This window comes from Toxotes jaculatrix, chromosome 8, assembly GCF_017976425.1.
Source record: "Toxotes jaculatrix isolate fToxJac2 chromosome 8, fToxJac2.pri, whole genome shotgun sequence".
NCBI lineage: Eukaryota > Metazoa > Chordata > Actinopteri > Toxotidae > Toxotes > Toxotes jaculatrix.
Window position 1 is genome coordinate 17,635,595 of NC_054401.1, and position 15,349 is coordinate 17,650,943.

The 15,349-nt window shown below is 37.9% G+C and overlaps 1 protein-coding gene across 1 annotated transcript in view; it reads left to right on the forward strand.

The window, feature by feature from the left end:
• Positions 1-15,349, forward strand: part of adcy2a (adenylate cyclase 2a) — a 53,358-nt gene that overhangs the window by 4,657 nt on the left and 33,352 nt on the right. The window contains exons 2-3 of the mRNA XM_041044578.1: positions 7-204; positions 13,722-13,883. Of these exons, the coding sequence (XP_040900512.1) occupies positions 7-204; positions 13,722-13,883 (360 nt within the window). The remainder of the gene's footprint in view (positions 1-6; positions 205-13,721; positions 13,884-15,349) is intronic.

A 15,349-nucleotide genomic window follows, 5' to 3' on the forward strand; every position in this document is an offset into this window, starting at 1 on the left:
TTTCAGAACGTTGAGGACCATGTGGCCTTTGTAATCACTGTGCCCACGGCGCTGGCTATCTTCCTGGCTGTGTTTGTACTCGTGTGCATTGAGTCCATCTTCAAGAAGCTTCTACGTGTTTTCTCCCTGGTCATCTGGGCCTGCTTGGTTGCCATGGGTTACCTTTTTATGTTTTCTGGTGGGATCATCTGCCCTTGGGATCAGGTAAGAGACAGATATATTCTGTAGTAAATCTATTTGTTATAGACAAATGTGGCACTTTCTCTGTTTTACTTGATGTGTTTGTCTCCTGTTTTATTGGGTAGTTTAAAGAGATTTAGTGGCTTAAAGAAAAGTCATTGCAATGAAATGACAGCTTTGAGTATACAGTACAAGGTTCATTCAGGAGTCTTTTGAAAATTAAATGCTTTATAGTGTGTCAGCAAACCAAACATGGGTCAACTGTAAGCACATAAACACTAAGGGATAAGACAGAAATCTAGGCCAATTGATTTTGGATGTTGCTGATGCAAGTTTCTTCTTGCATTCACTTGCTCTATTTTTCTTTTAAACTCTTGTGGTGAAAGACAACATCTGTAGGGCTTTCGTTGGCTTTAAAAGTGCACACTTTGTAAAAGTTAACCGGATAATGCCAGCCATGTGCATACCTTGATCATTTCCACTTGTGAGTGTCAAAGAACATATTTATTTTTTCACAAGCCCTACAAATATTACATCAAAAACATTCCCCTGGTTGCCAGAAAACAGCATGAAATCTGGTAGCAAGAGGAGCTCGAGATTTGACTTGGCTTTTGTTCACTTGTATTTCTTTTTATTTTTTTTTTTTGTTCTGCTTGAGTTCGCTTCTACCTGATAGTTAAACATATACAGCTGCTCTCCAGACCAAATGTGATTTTTAGTCTATGATCAGAGAGTGTGGAGTGTACACTCTCTCCTCTCTGTAGTGTGGAGTGTAGATATAATGAACTGGGATGAATGTGAAACAAGACGGAGGGATTCAGTTGGCCTGGGAAAAAAAAAGCTCTTTAAGCTTTTATTTCATCTCTTGTGATTTCTGACCTACATTCTAAAACAGGCTGTCTTTTAAGGTTTGTATTTGCTTGAGTGTTGCCTGACATCTCATCATGTTTTTTTTTTCTTTTTTTGATATTTTCTTTAAACCTTTGCTCAGTGAGTGATAGAAATAAAAGTAAAAGTTATACCTATTAAAAATCTAGAGTTTTTGTCAGAATGATGTATTAATGGAATCAGAATAGCTTCCATTGTTGTTGACTGTTGAAAAGGCAAGAACAAAGGCAATATAACAGAGAAGAAATCTGTGGAAAGTTTATTTGCAGGATTGAATTAGACGTCTCTTAATGGCTTACGGTTGAACCGCTTCTTTTGCTGCAATATGTTTTGCCACATTTTGTGTGTAATTGCAGTACTGTTTATGTATATGTTACAATGGCTACTTTGGCAGTTTATTCCCTTTGTTACTGTTGTAATGCCACATGGAGTTTTTTTTTGTTGATGAAGGTCCTTCTTTTTATACATACAGAGAGGATACAGCTGATGGCAGATTGAGAAACGACAGTGTAACAATGAATGTTGTGATGCCAGGGAGCCACCACAAAACCTTACACATTATTATTATTATTATTGTTGTCATGTTTGCTGCTACAACTGCTGAATTGAAGGTACAGAATTTGACAATCACGGCATATGCTAGAGAGCTGATTACATAGTCAACAGAAATGCATAATCACAGCAACATGGAATAGTATTACTGTTACGGTTACAAAGCCACAAACGGATCATCTATCAGTGCCATGTTGATGAAAAAGTGCAGTCAGCTGGTATAAGGGAAGCCTGGCAGATGTCTTGTGTGAAGCTGCGGTAAATGAACTTGTATAAATCAATACATTACTTTTGTCCATGCATTTCTCAAGCTTCTTAGGACACTAGTGCAGGCTCATGGACTATGTGCCATGTGGCCCTGTCAAGACCACGATGAACAATATGAGTCACAATACATTTAAAAAAAAACTGCTGTTGACTTGAGACCAGTTTGCCATAAAGTTTGTATGGATTATGTTTGCCTGTTGCAACATAAGCACAGGAGATAAGATTTATTATATATGTAAACCATAAATAAAATGTAATTACATTTTTCTGTATATCAGAATTGACAGATGCTAATGTAGTTACAGTAAACATATATATCTGAATCTGCATCCATATATATAGAGAGAGAGATATGGCGATATAGATCTGTATCCATTTATAGATATATTAGTACCTTGCACTTGTTTAACAGTTTTTTTTCCAGGAGCTGTAAGCTTTATGTATATATGCTATGTATATTACAGTCAGTAGTAGCACTACATCTGCAGTTAAATGTGGCAAGATGAACAAACAGCAGTTTCTCCATCCCTACAGCCAGATGCATCCTGCAACAGGGCTCACTGGGGAAAAAAAGCACAGTACATTAGGTCTTCATCATTTGAAAGCTGTACTCATTCAACAATGCTTGGCAAGACAGATGTCTAGTGTGGACTCATCTATCACAAAGATGTAGCTAAAGATGCGCTGATTCATGCATTACTCTATTTATTCCTTTCTTCTGCTTACTGAAAATGTCAGACGATTATGCCATTACTGCTCTCTGACTGCTGCATCTTAGCCATGTTAATTAACACTGACCTGAAAAGACACTATTGTTAACTGGCACTGCACTGTATGTGTTTTTAGGGGCTTGCTGGCGTACTATAGGTACAAGGAAATGACTCATTAGTGTTCTCACATTGCTCCACCGTACTATATAATATATTCATTATACTTTAATCTCATTTATCACTGGTGGAGTACAGAGAGGCTACTTCAGGTATCAGTGAAATGACTGTAAGTCACATCTCTTTATGCAACCAATAGTGAAAAAGCTTTGAATAATATATATGTGGTGTTTTCCAACAACCTGGTATAAATGGAAAAGTAGTATTAGCATTCTGTTATCCTGGATGTGGCTTTTTAGGCCTCCCTTGAGACACGCTAATGTCCGAACTAAAAGGAATGTTTTTCACATCTCTCAGGCTGCGAGAGGACAGTCTTCGAAAAATATCTTATGATTACACTTTAAAGGGACTTTTATTTTGTCTTTTCTTTTTTCAGTTCAGTTTTGATGTTTTGCTTTCTTGCTTCATACACCCAGAGCTGCACAGTCATTTCTGTCCTGTGTCAGTTACCATTAGCTGGCTAGGTAGAGCTGTCTCCTTGTTGTGACTAGAACTAAATTATATTTAAAATGACAAAATGCAATTCTCAGCCTACGAGGCTGACAAACTCTAGTCTACACTAAATATAATGACTAATCTGTGAACAGTCAAAGCAAAGTTAGAGGCCAATATACTAATGAGCTGCAATTCATTTTAAAGACGTCTTGGACACCTTAAAGATTTGAATTTTTTAAACAGACAGTGAAATTCAGAAGGGTTATTGATGATAAGGCTGATTACAAATATCAGGAACATTCCACTTGTCACGGGATGTTGATGGGGTCAGTGCTCTTAGGAGTAGTATATGTGGATGAGTGCTGGGAGTACCAAAACTTGAAAATGATGAAAAAAAAAAAACCCAACACATTGTAATGTAGTTACAGCAAAAACAACCTTACACTGGATTTCAGCTGCAAATCTGCAGGAGGGGCAGCGAAGAAGAGGGTTTCCCAGTCCATTACTGCCAACTTTAGAGATATTGTGTCTGTCAGCTATTGATTTGGAGAATTGGAGACAAACTTCAACAAGGTCCTTCCATTTTTCCAGGTCTTAGGTTGTGCGTGCTATGTACTATGTAATATACTATATACGTGTACTAGTATTGGTGCCATTTTATTTTAGCATCCTTCCCAGTGCTGCAAGTTTGCAGTTTGTACTAGTAGTAATGTTTGTGCCATTTATACTGCTTTATGCTGTCAATGCCAGAATACAGTGTTGTGCATTGAAAAGAAAAATACCTGTCAGAAGTGCTGCAAAAAAATATTTATGACTGTCGATGTTATTATTTACTGCTTTATATATAGTACGCTATTGTGTGTCTAACATTTAGGACATAGCGAATGGGGGAGTGACTTTGGATGCAGTTTATTCATCCCACTGAAAATTCTCCACCAATACCAAACAAATTGTGTACATTCATGTACATCTGAAATTATTAGTTGAGTAGTTGATTGACAGAAAATTAATCTTTCACTACACCAAATTATTGAAATATGAATCCAGAAAATAATTATATAATTAATTAATAATTAATTGATAATGAAAATAAGGTTGACTTTGACATGTGGAGTTTCAACAGAATTAAATCCTCAAACCATTTTGGATCTCAGCCTGAAGTAAAAAATAGAAGACCCTGCCCTCCCTGTTGTTTTAGTTCTTCCCCTTGTAATCCTGGACTTGGAGGTTGCTGAACATTTGCTTATGGGCCAATTATATTATTATTAACCAAGTCTTTTGAATCTGTAGCCACCCTTGTGTTATTGTGCAGTTGCTAAGTGGATGTCTGCTCCAGAAAAGAAACAAAGGGAGGCAAAGTAAAAGTCACAGCTAATTAAATGCTTTCTGTGCTGTAGCGAGGAGGTAGCCAGTAGGGAAAGCAACAGTGGCTCATGCCCTCCCATCGCCTCACCTGTCATGAATAGCCCTAAGCTCATTAAGGACGATGGCCTTTGTCCCATGTCTTTCATACAATGTTGCTGTTGCTAGTTAGTGGATGGAAATATTTCTGACCATGGTCTCATGTGCACAAAAAAAAAGTCAACAGTGATAACTGAATGACTTACATAACTAGATCGAGAAGCTGCTAGCAGTGTAGTAAGTGGAGAGAGCAAAAAGGAAAGTGGGACACAGATGGGGACGGGAAGAATTCATAAATGATTATTATATCTTATGATCTGAGCATTTCTTTCTTACTGCCTCCCTGCTGATATACAGTGATGAGCTTGTGGTTCACTTGTAGTGTACCATGTTAATGGGATGCACTGTCTGAATTTTCCTGCTCTCCTGTTTGAAGTTTTTGCTCCTTGTTTAAATTTCATGCTCCAACACACACAAATATGCACACTTTCAGACAAGCACTGTGCCGTACTGTACAAATACTGACAGTACTTCCTATGCACCATCTAATTTTGTTTAACCCTGCTCCACCCTGTATAAATTGCTCCACAAAAGAGATGCAGCATCATTTGCTGTCAGTCACAGTATAAATATGTTCCCTTGAAACAACTGTGTTTTAACATCATGTTGGCATCACCTATTTTGCAAGGGCACAGATATGAAATTTACTGTGATGTTTTCTGGTGTGACTGGACATTACTGCCACAGATAGAAGCTAGCTTTAGCAAATTTTATTGACAGAGACAGAATTTGGTAGACTATGGAAAAGAAGTCATGAAAACCTTCTAAAATCTTAACTGAGATACCCATCAGGGGCTCTTCAAATGAACTGTTTATCCCCAAATGGGCGTTAGTGGCTGTGGAGGGTTTCTGCACGGCATGAAGGGCGTGTAGGAAAACTTAGCAAAAACAAATGAGGAGAGGAAATGTGCTGAGATTCTTAAAACTTGTTGAGAGCTTCATCTTTCATTTATAGTAGTGTTCTGCGATGCAGGATGTGATCAGGATGTTTCTAATACAGCAGGTTTGTGTATCTATCATTTCAGTAGGAGAGAGGATGTGCTCTATTCCCCCGCTCATTATCGGACCTTTTAAGAAAACCTTTCTTTCTCGTTCTGTGCAAGTCAAAGTCATGAGAAAAGGATTATATCAAATATTTATTGACATACACTACACTTATAGGCTCTACACTGTATACAGTTTTAATTTAATTTATAACAGAATTTTGCAGTCACTGCACATGGATTCTTTTCCAGCACCATGCGTCTTTTCCTATAAACCCATCGGCTAATGGAATTGAACAAGTCAGTGTCACTTGAAAATCTCACTCAGTATTTGTGCAGTGATCAGTCAAGATACAAACTGTGGTTTGATTAGTTTTCTGTAGTTTCTCCATTTTTTTAAACCTCCAACACTTTCTATTCATAGCAGCGATGGCATTGTTTCATCTTTTAATTAGTTTGTACTGTTTGGGTTTTTATTGTTGTTTTTTTCCAATAAGTAACTGAAGATTCTTGTTATTATTGTTTGCCTTATGTCTCTGCCATTGTTTTTCCCAAATTAAATCAGCCACAATAATGACCTCTGACTGTCACTGTTAATGAGTGGCATCTAATATAGTATCTGTAGAATCTGTTCAGACACTTGGATTCCCTTCTTTGAAATGAAACACATGAGTATCCAGTGAAATATAACAGCAGTAAATTTGTGATTTATCCTGCAAAATATGTGTTGTATGCCTGCGATGTGTCAAGTAAAAGTTGTTGTGCCATAAATCCGAGGAAGGGAATAGGCTGCAAGAGGTGTTATGGTAGGATGGTGGCAGTGTGAGAGGGAAAGGCAATGATATGGAACAGGATTACCACTGAAGCACCATGACAAGGGGCTGTGCTGCAGCTGGGAAAACGTAAGAGTACATATTGAACTGTACATTATACTGTAATTAGTATAGTGGTTGTCAAGTGTTATTAAAAGATGAATCTAAAAGGTCAAAGTGACCAGTGTTCTTGTCTAAAGATAAAATCACAGCGACAGCTCACAGTGATAACTAATCGTTAAAGGAGACCTGAAATGACACCAAAATTACATGTAGGGAATAAACTTTTTATGAAATAAAAAAAATCTGCTAGTAAGAGGAGTAGCCCATGCATGACTAAATATAACACTTTCTTGGCTTTAAGAAGAAGATAAGGTGAGGTCAGTGATATGCAGCATGATGTGGAAGCTCACTGCTTTAATAAGCTCTCCTTCCATCTTACCTTTTTCTTTCCTCTGTAACAGTGTTTTGCACCACCCTCTACATGCTAATGTGCATTCTCTGCAGCTCTAATAGGACACCTTTTTAATGCTGCCAGTTACCAGTGGTTATTACATATATGCCATTACTATGCATAGAGTAAGAAACTGTGTCTGAAAACAGTACTGGACAAACTGTACGTTCACCACCTACTTAGACAACCTCAAATTCTCCTGCAGCATCATTCTACAGTAATGGAAACATCCCTCCCCCTCCTCCTTTTTATGTCAGTAGATATTAGTTTCCACAAAGCCTTTGCATGCTAACAAGCTAAATGGACTTCTTCACTGCAGGAAATAACATGAGTTGTGGAGCTTGTCCAAACAGCTTGAGTCCAGATGGCACTTATAATTTAATATAGTTGAGTTACATTTCTGCTGTGGTTTGGACAAAGCTAGTTGAGTTCCTTATTGTGCTCCATATGTTTTCTTTAACTCCAGTGGCAAGAAGCAGCGTCCCCACATAGGGGACATGGTCAGCTGTCAAAATAACTGCATTGTTTGTGTTGACATCCTCAAAGAGAGACAGCATGAGAACAAGAGATAGTTACAATACAAACTTCAGTCAGTACAGTACACTGTCAGGTAAAAGAAATAGCACAGAGGCTCCAGATTTCCCCTCAGCTGTGTTGTTCTCACCATCCTCTCTCCCCAGAGATAGTTTGTATACAGTATACACTTTCAATTTTCAAACCTGAAATCAATTGGATGCTTATCCTCTCCCCACAAAGCCGCCTCTCTTTGCTGACGGTGGGGTGAAGGGCTTATCTGTGTGGTCCAGTCTCTACCCCTCACTAAGAGATGTCTGGACCCTGCCTCATCTCCTGCCTTCCTTCCCTCTTCCTCTCTTGATCCCTCACTGTCTCTCAGTCACACACATGCACAGACAAACACACACACACTCCTTTGTGAGTCTAGATTGGAATAGTAAAGAAGAGGGTAGATGGCAAAAGTAGAACAGGAACTACTGAGAGAAAAGACAGACAAATGGAGGGGTGATAAGGGAGGCAGGCAGAGACAGGGAGAGAAGCAGGGTAACATTTAAAGAGGAGGAGTAATTTTCTTAAATCAGGTTGAAGTTTTGACTCAGGAAATGGGAAAGAAATTATATAATTTTTGTGCTAAACACTCAAGGTCGACCTGCCCCGACTGATGTGTGTAAATTACAAACCATATTGCTGAATATTCCTTATCCTCTGCATTTAATACTGCATCTTCACTGTAAATCAGTAAATCTGTATTTCACTTAGATTTAGTCAGTGTAGCTAGAAATGAAAAGAGCATGTCTGTCTTCTTTAGGGTTTAATTACAGAGCACATGCTCACATAGACACAGACACAGCACTCTACACTGTAAATCTAGCCTGTAAACTAATCTCTGCCACAGACTGTAGACTAAAAGCCTGATGTAATCTGACACTCCATCTCTATAATTTGTTTTGTAAACCGTCCTCAGTGTCATTATCAAGGAATTGATTCATGGGGGCAGAAGCAGAGTTGACCGTACCATGAGGACCGCAAAAAGCCTTGTCCACTTAATTGTCTGTGAGAGGGTTCTTATGTGCTTGCGTTGTAATGCGTTAAACACAACGAAGAAAGCCCCACACTGTTTTATTACTGCATCAAGTATCAAGTACGCTGGGTAACTCAGCAGGTGTCTTTCCCCCAGCAGCCTCTCCATTCTCCTTGATACAGTTTCATGATTGAGTTAGCAGCATTGGATTTCAGAGCATTCATTTAGAAAAAAGCTTTCTGGACTCTAAACAAATTATGTTGCCTTGCTAGATGATATTTGGCAGCAATTAGCAGCACTCTCTCGTATTAGGAAGTAAGTTAATACTTTCTTATTCCTCCTTTGACATGGTTAATAAATAATAATCCACAGAGGAAAAAAATATGTGATCTGATGCTTTTAGGTTGGAATGTGAATTGTCTACCAGATTCTTTGAGTTTGAGTCCTATAACCTCACATGTGGCTTTTTTAAATGTGGCATCCTGTGTCTATTTATTTTAAGATTTTAGATTTTTTTTTAAAAATGTGTTTTAGAGAGGTCTCTCACCAGCCTCAAGACTCTTTTTTCTTTCCTTTTTTTTTTGGAACTTTATTCTCAGGGTTGGTCACCCCTGTTTAGTTTTCTCACCTCTGCTAGTCATCTGACACATTTCTTCATAGCTGTTTTTAGTTTTGTCATTTGTGGCACACGATAAAAAGACAACTGTTCACCCTCATTTTTGCCAGATTGTTAATGTTGGTACGTGACAATTACATTACTGCAATTTCTGCTTGTTTTTCTATTCCTGCAACCTCTTCTCATGTGGCTACCTCAAAAACCCACTCTGCCTTTATGTTTGCGTTGGGATCCTAACTCTTTTTGCTTATATAACTGAACCATGACACTGTAGGAACAGAATAAGACTGTGCCCACTTAAAGCTTGGTCAGGCAGGGATATAAAGAGATTGGAAACAGTTCTTTCATGGACTGCAGTAATGCAACCGCTGTTCTGCAGAGGCCAACATAAGGAAACCAGAGGGCAAATTAATCAAACTTTATAGTATAGAGCCATAATCCACTGAAATACTGTTGTTGTTTCAGTTCTAGTTTTTTTTCCTTTTGCTTGTCAACGGGTAGTGGAATGGTTGCCTCAGAAGGTTAGAGTTAGAAGAAAGCCACCTGCTTAGGGTGAATCACTAAACTATTCTTGACTTCACTTCTGAAGGATTTAATATATTGGCCATTCTTGTAGGTGCAAAGATGTCAAGAGGTGTAAGTGCAATTCCATTTTTGGTGAGCTCAAATCTATGCATCACCCTTGTTGGTTAGAAGAAAAAACAGGGCAGACCCTTTTTTCTGGATACTAAAAATAATATTTTCCATCACACAGAAGGGATTATTACAGTGAGCTATTGTAAACGGCTTAAATAGAAAGCAAAATGGAAATGACAGAGTGCAGATCTATAAAGATAAGCTCTAATAATTGTGAAAAAGAGACAGCTGTTGCGAAGGTTGGGCCAGCCAGCCAGGACAGCCAGTCAGGCTGTACAGTTTTATGGTCATAGTTGTGCCATGACCAAGAGAAATTTGTCATTAATGGTACATTGACAAAGTAGCAGTGACACCTGCCAGCCCAAAGAGACCAGTCGTTACAGACTTGAAAGAAATGGTCAGATGTTGGAGCTGACTTCAAGAAGCGGCTAATTATTGTGTGCCTTTGCCTTTGTCTTTGCCCAGGGTCAGGGGATATCAGAGGTTACTCCCCATGACAAGTGGTTGGCTTCTGTAATTACAGGATGTCTCATCAATGCTGTTGTTCCACAGAGAAAAGAAGGAATAGACCTGGCTATGGAAAAAAAAAGTCATTACAGATAGTCTAAAAGCTAGCCAATCCTTTCTTGTGTGCAGGAAACAGTTTACACACTTCAGGGGATACCTGTCACTGCACGCATGGCTTTTGGAACAAATGAAAACACTCTCTTGTACTGTAATTAGTGTACATGTCTTTCAAACCCCTGTTTTGTGGTCTAATGCACGCCCTACCTGTATCTGATTTTTGTTACTCATATTTATCCCTGCCATTTAAGACTTGGGCTCCCTGTATCAAGGTCCAGGTTACAGTGTGTGTTTAGATAACCTTCTCATTGACCCTCTCTCTGTCTCCCCAGCTATATATTGACTAAGCTCTGTTGTCCCAGAGTTATAATTGGAAGCTTCCTGAGACTTGGAGACTCATTGAGCATAAAGCTTTACATATTTATCCCTGACTGCCACAAAGATCTAATTCAGTTCAGGAGGCATGCAGAGAAGCTGTGTTTATTTGTGGTCTGGTTTAGAAGCACAATGTACCTCCATAGCCCTCGATAATACTGAATTATATCTATCATGCAGTATAATAATACCCTGTGCAATTAGAAATGTAGAAATGTTTATAGCAATTATTTGCAACCTTATTTTATTCCCAGAAAAACTGGATTTGAAAAAAATAGTCACAAGAAATAGCAAAGAAAGGAACAAGGTCACTTTAGGGAGTTGCTTCTAGTTCTCTACAGTATACATTTTATATTTATTTATTATGTTTCTTGAAAGTAAGAAGAAAAAAAAAAGCATAAATGTTATTTCCTATACAGCAGCTTTAAACATGGACTGGAATAAAAAGGTCACTGGTAACATGGTTCTGCCACAAGGTCTTAGTTTTAAATAAGTAATTTGACTGTGTCTCCCTCTCTGTAAAGACTGCAGGAAATAACAGCAGCAACCATCACTACAACTGCTGCTCATCTAGGGCTAAAAATTAGTGGCATGATGCTTTATGTTTTTTTAGCTGTTGAGAGACATTAAGAAACACACACATTATTCTTGTAGAGTAACATTTCATTTTGAGGGGACAGTTCAGCACTTGTCTCATATACTGTCATACAAAGTGGAGTTCTTATGAGAGGAAATATAAAGGATGGATCATTAAACATTATGTATACCCTACATGTTTTTTTTAAGTTAAAAATCAACGTTACTTTATTTCAGATCTTTGTTAAGGAAGCTGTGGAACAAAAGTACATAAATATGTTATCAAATTTTACTCTCCACAGTAGACTAAGAGCCCTGTAATCTTGTTAATACAAAGTACTTTACTCCTCTGGGTGTCAAGTATTAATATTCAGATAGATTTTGTAAAGACTGTGGTGATTGTATCAAGAAGACAATTGATATGGTGCCTTTTTTTCCAAAGAAATGGCTGTACCATCTTCTCCATCTCAGCCAAACTATACTTTTAAGTAATCGTAAAATGTGGCTCATGTTTTGATTTGCCTTTTGTTGTAGATGATTTGAGAAAATAAATAAATAAATAAATGAGGGGATAACTAACACAACCTTTACTGAAAGGGATTTGTTTTGTTCTGATCCTTTGTTTGTCCCCGTGGTGCAGTACATTACTGGCAAAGGATTGCACCTGCTCTCCAGTGGCAGTCAAGCAGGGGGATTGTTGCTAGAGTGATACATCAGGTTATCAATAGATCAAGGTGCTATGAATAGATTATACTATACCGTCCACTGACACCCACGTGCAGCATGATGGATGTGATACAGCTTGAATTAGGCCATATATAAATTGTATAATGATCACTAAGACGTTGAATGTACTGTACGTGACCTGAGCTTAAAACACAAATACAATATACATTTAAAAATATAAACATATCAATGACATGTTAAAGACAGTGATAATGAAATGTGTTCCTTATTTTCATATAATAAATTGCATGACAATTTGAATGACAGATCAGGCCTGCTTACTACAAGAAAAAAAAGACAATTATCAGCTTATCCTGCTGTTTTAACTTTAAGACTTTCTGTTTGCAGTGTTAACTTTTCTAGCACATCATACCGACCTCCACTTGTGGGTTTTACTTGAGTTCTGCTTTTTGGTTTTTGGAAGAGCAGCTGTCTTTTTCCCTATTGATCGCACTATCATACGGCAACCAGAAGCAGAACATAAGAAAATCCTGTTGCATTTTCAGCAGAAGGCACTTCTTACAGCAAACACTTTTCCACATGGTTCACCTTGGCAATTGCCAGCAGGTATCTACACTTGAAAAACACTGATTTATGATCCTTCAAAAAGTGAATTATAAATTGATTATAATAGCTTGGCAAAAGCCACTTATGACTCAAAGTGTACATTGTAAGTTGTATCTAGTATGTCTTGCATTAATACTGTAGTCTCTTCTGTAGTGGTTGTGTTTTTTCTGTAAGGCATTTTGTTTCTACATGTTCACTGTTGTTTAGCAATTTGAGAAAATTAGAAGCCTACAAGAGATGATCATGATTAGACTAATGAGTAAATATTTTCTGTCTTTATCTGTGGTGAAGCAGCAGGAGGTTTGCAACTGCAGGAGACACATTACTCATTTGACCAGAATTTTAATTCAAACATGATTAAAGCTTTGTCTTTAAGGTAAATTGCCATCCTTTGATATTTGCTGCTATTTGCATTCACTAGCATAGTTAGACATTCAGGAAGTGGCAGTGTGGAGCTTTATGTTAGTCAACCTAGCTTAAACAGAGGAGGTACTGTTTTTCTCATTTCAGTCGTGAAAGGGTAACTAACTGGCACCTGGCTGCAGCTTGTGGGAACCCTGGCCTCTGTCTGTACATGCACAACAGCAGATGAGCTGCTTTAAGATTGCAGCCAAAGGTTGTGTGTGTGTGTGTGTGTGTGTGTGTGTGTGTGTGTGTGTGTGTGTGTGTGTGTGTGTGTACACGTGTTTGTAAGTGTGTGTACACGTGTTTGTAAGTGTGTGTATGTGTGTGTGTGGAGCTCAGGTAAAAAGGGAAGCACTCCACATGCTGCATTAGAGGTGTCAGGTTTGAAGTGTGAGAGCTGATTGTCCCCATTTCTGGTTCCAGCAATCAAGGGAGCTGAGGTAGGCTGAAGATGCTAAGAATGTTGTGATAGATCGGCTGTTTAGTGCACAACGTTAAAATATGTCTAATATCACAAAAAGTCCTGTCCTCCTTTTTCGTCCTCTCATTGAGCCTGTTGATGTCGAACACTTCCCAGACAAGGCCTGATATTTTTGTTCTGTATTTATTTTTTAATGTCAATGATGTAGCTGTGCATAAATAAACTTCACTTCAACAAGCAGTGTTCATGGTGTTCAGACTTCCTGGGTTATGCTCTTTCTTTCCCCACAGGACTGTCAACACTGATATTTTTATTTCCGTCTGAATTTTCTCTTCTTGTGCATCCATCTGACTCTTTCTCTTTGTCATCCTCTCCACAGGTGTCCTTCTTCCTGTTCATTGTGTTTGTGGTTTACACTATGCTGCCGTTCTCCATGCGGGACGCCATCATCGCCAGTGTCCTGACCTCTGCCTCTCACACCATTGTGCTGAGCGTCTGCCTGTCCACCACAGCTGATCACATGGAACCAGTAGTGTGGCAGGTAAGGTGACCAAACTTTAGTGTGGTTAAACAGGTCGCATGCACGTGTATGTGTGAGAGGGCACACTCTGAATTGCAGAAATTCACAGAATAAGCACACACGTCAGTGTACCTCACTCAATGCAATTAATTAAATAATTCATTATTCATTACCATGTGTTAGTTAATTACAATTACAATGTGTATGTGCTGACGACTGCATTTGATAACTAGTCCCAGCAAAGAATCAGAGGACTTGTTTTCTTTGTTTCACTTACTAACATTCAGTGAAACTATGTTGTTATGAACTAGTCATTGACCTTTAAGAACACACCGAATACACAAAGAATGCTTAAAGGATAATCTTGGAAACAAACTAGTTTTTGCCATATAGTAGTAAAATCATGTGTCCTTAAACTTGTCTCGCTTCCCTGACACTGAATGTGTTTTCTTACCGAAAGCAAACAAACACACATAAAGTTGTTTCATACTCAACAAACATCCAAAAACCACAGTTTTTTTTTTTTTTTTATGTTTTTGTTTCATAATCCAGAAGGAATCATAATGGAGTTGTTTTCCTCTCTAGACATGTGTCTGATGTTTTCCCATCCTGCTTACAAAATGAGCAATTCTGGTCATTTTAACCATACAGTATGTATTTTTAGCAAACAAACAAATGTGACCTTTAAACTTAAACTAATTTAGCATAGCAGGTGAGCGATAGAAATTCTAATGTGATTTTTTTTTTTTTGTTGTTTTTTTTATACTTTTATTAAAAGGTCACTCACTTTCCACCAGTTTTGCTGTTTCAAGCGCAAAATGTTCAGGCAGTTGGCATATGCAGAGAAAGGCAAAGAAATAATATCAGGAAACCAATTATCTGTGTAATGCAGACTTTAATAAATTTGATTTCAGCTCAAACCTGATTCCAAAAGTCAACGATTTCCAATGCACCTAGGGCTAATTCCAACTAATGTATAAAGGAAACAACAATAATTTAACAAGCATGTCACAAAAGCCATGCCTCACTGATAATCATATATTTCAAAGAACAGGATGTAACTTAACATTTTAGATGCAAATCACAAAGGGCATTGCTAGCACACACAAAGATGTAATAGTTAATATTGTACTATGTCCTCATCTCATTGACTCTCTACATGGAAAATGATTTTTGAAAAATGGCTGCAACTCTTAAAGCTTTTCCAAACATTAGGACAATAATAACCTGTCCTAAAAATATAAATCAAACGCACATTAAAAAAAATCTTCATAGACTTACAAAATATTGCTTATAATGAAAAGAAATATAGCTGGTTTGTGCAACTAGAACTCTAGTACTCAGTGGTGGTTCTTGTGCCTGTATTTTCAAACAATACTATGTTCCCTTCTCTTAAACCTTTGCGAACTTCTCTGCTGTGATGGCCTGTTATTTGGTTTCCACCAACGTTTCTTTCATCTGTTGTGTAACTGTAGTATGGGTATACT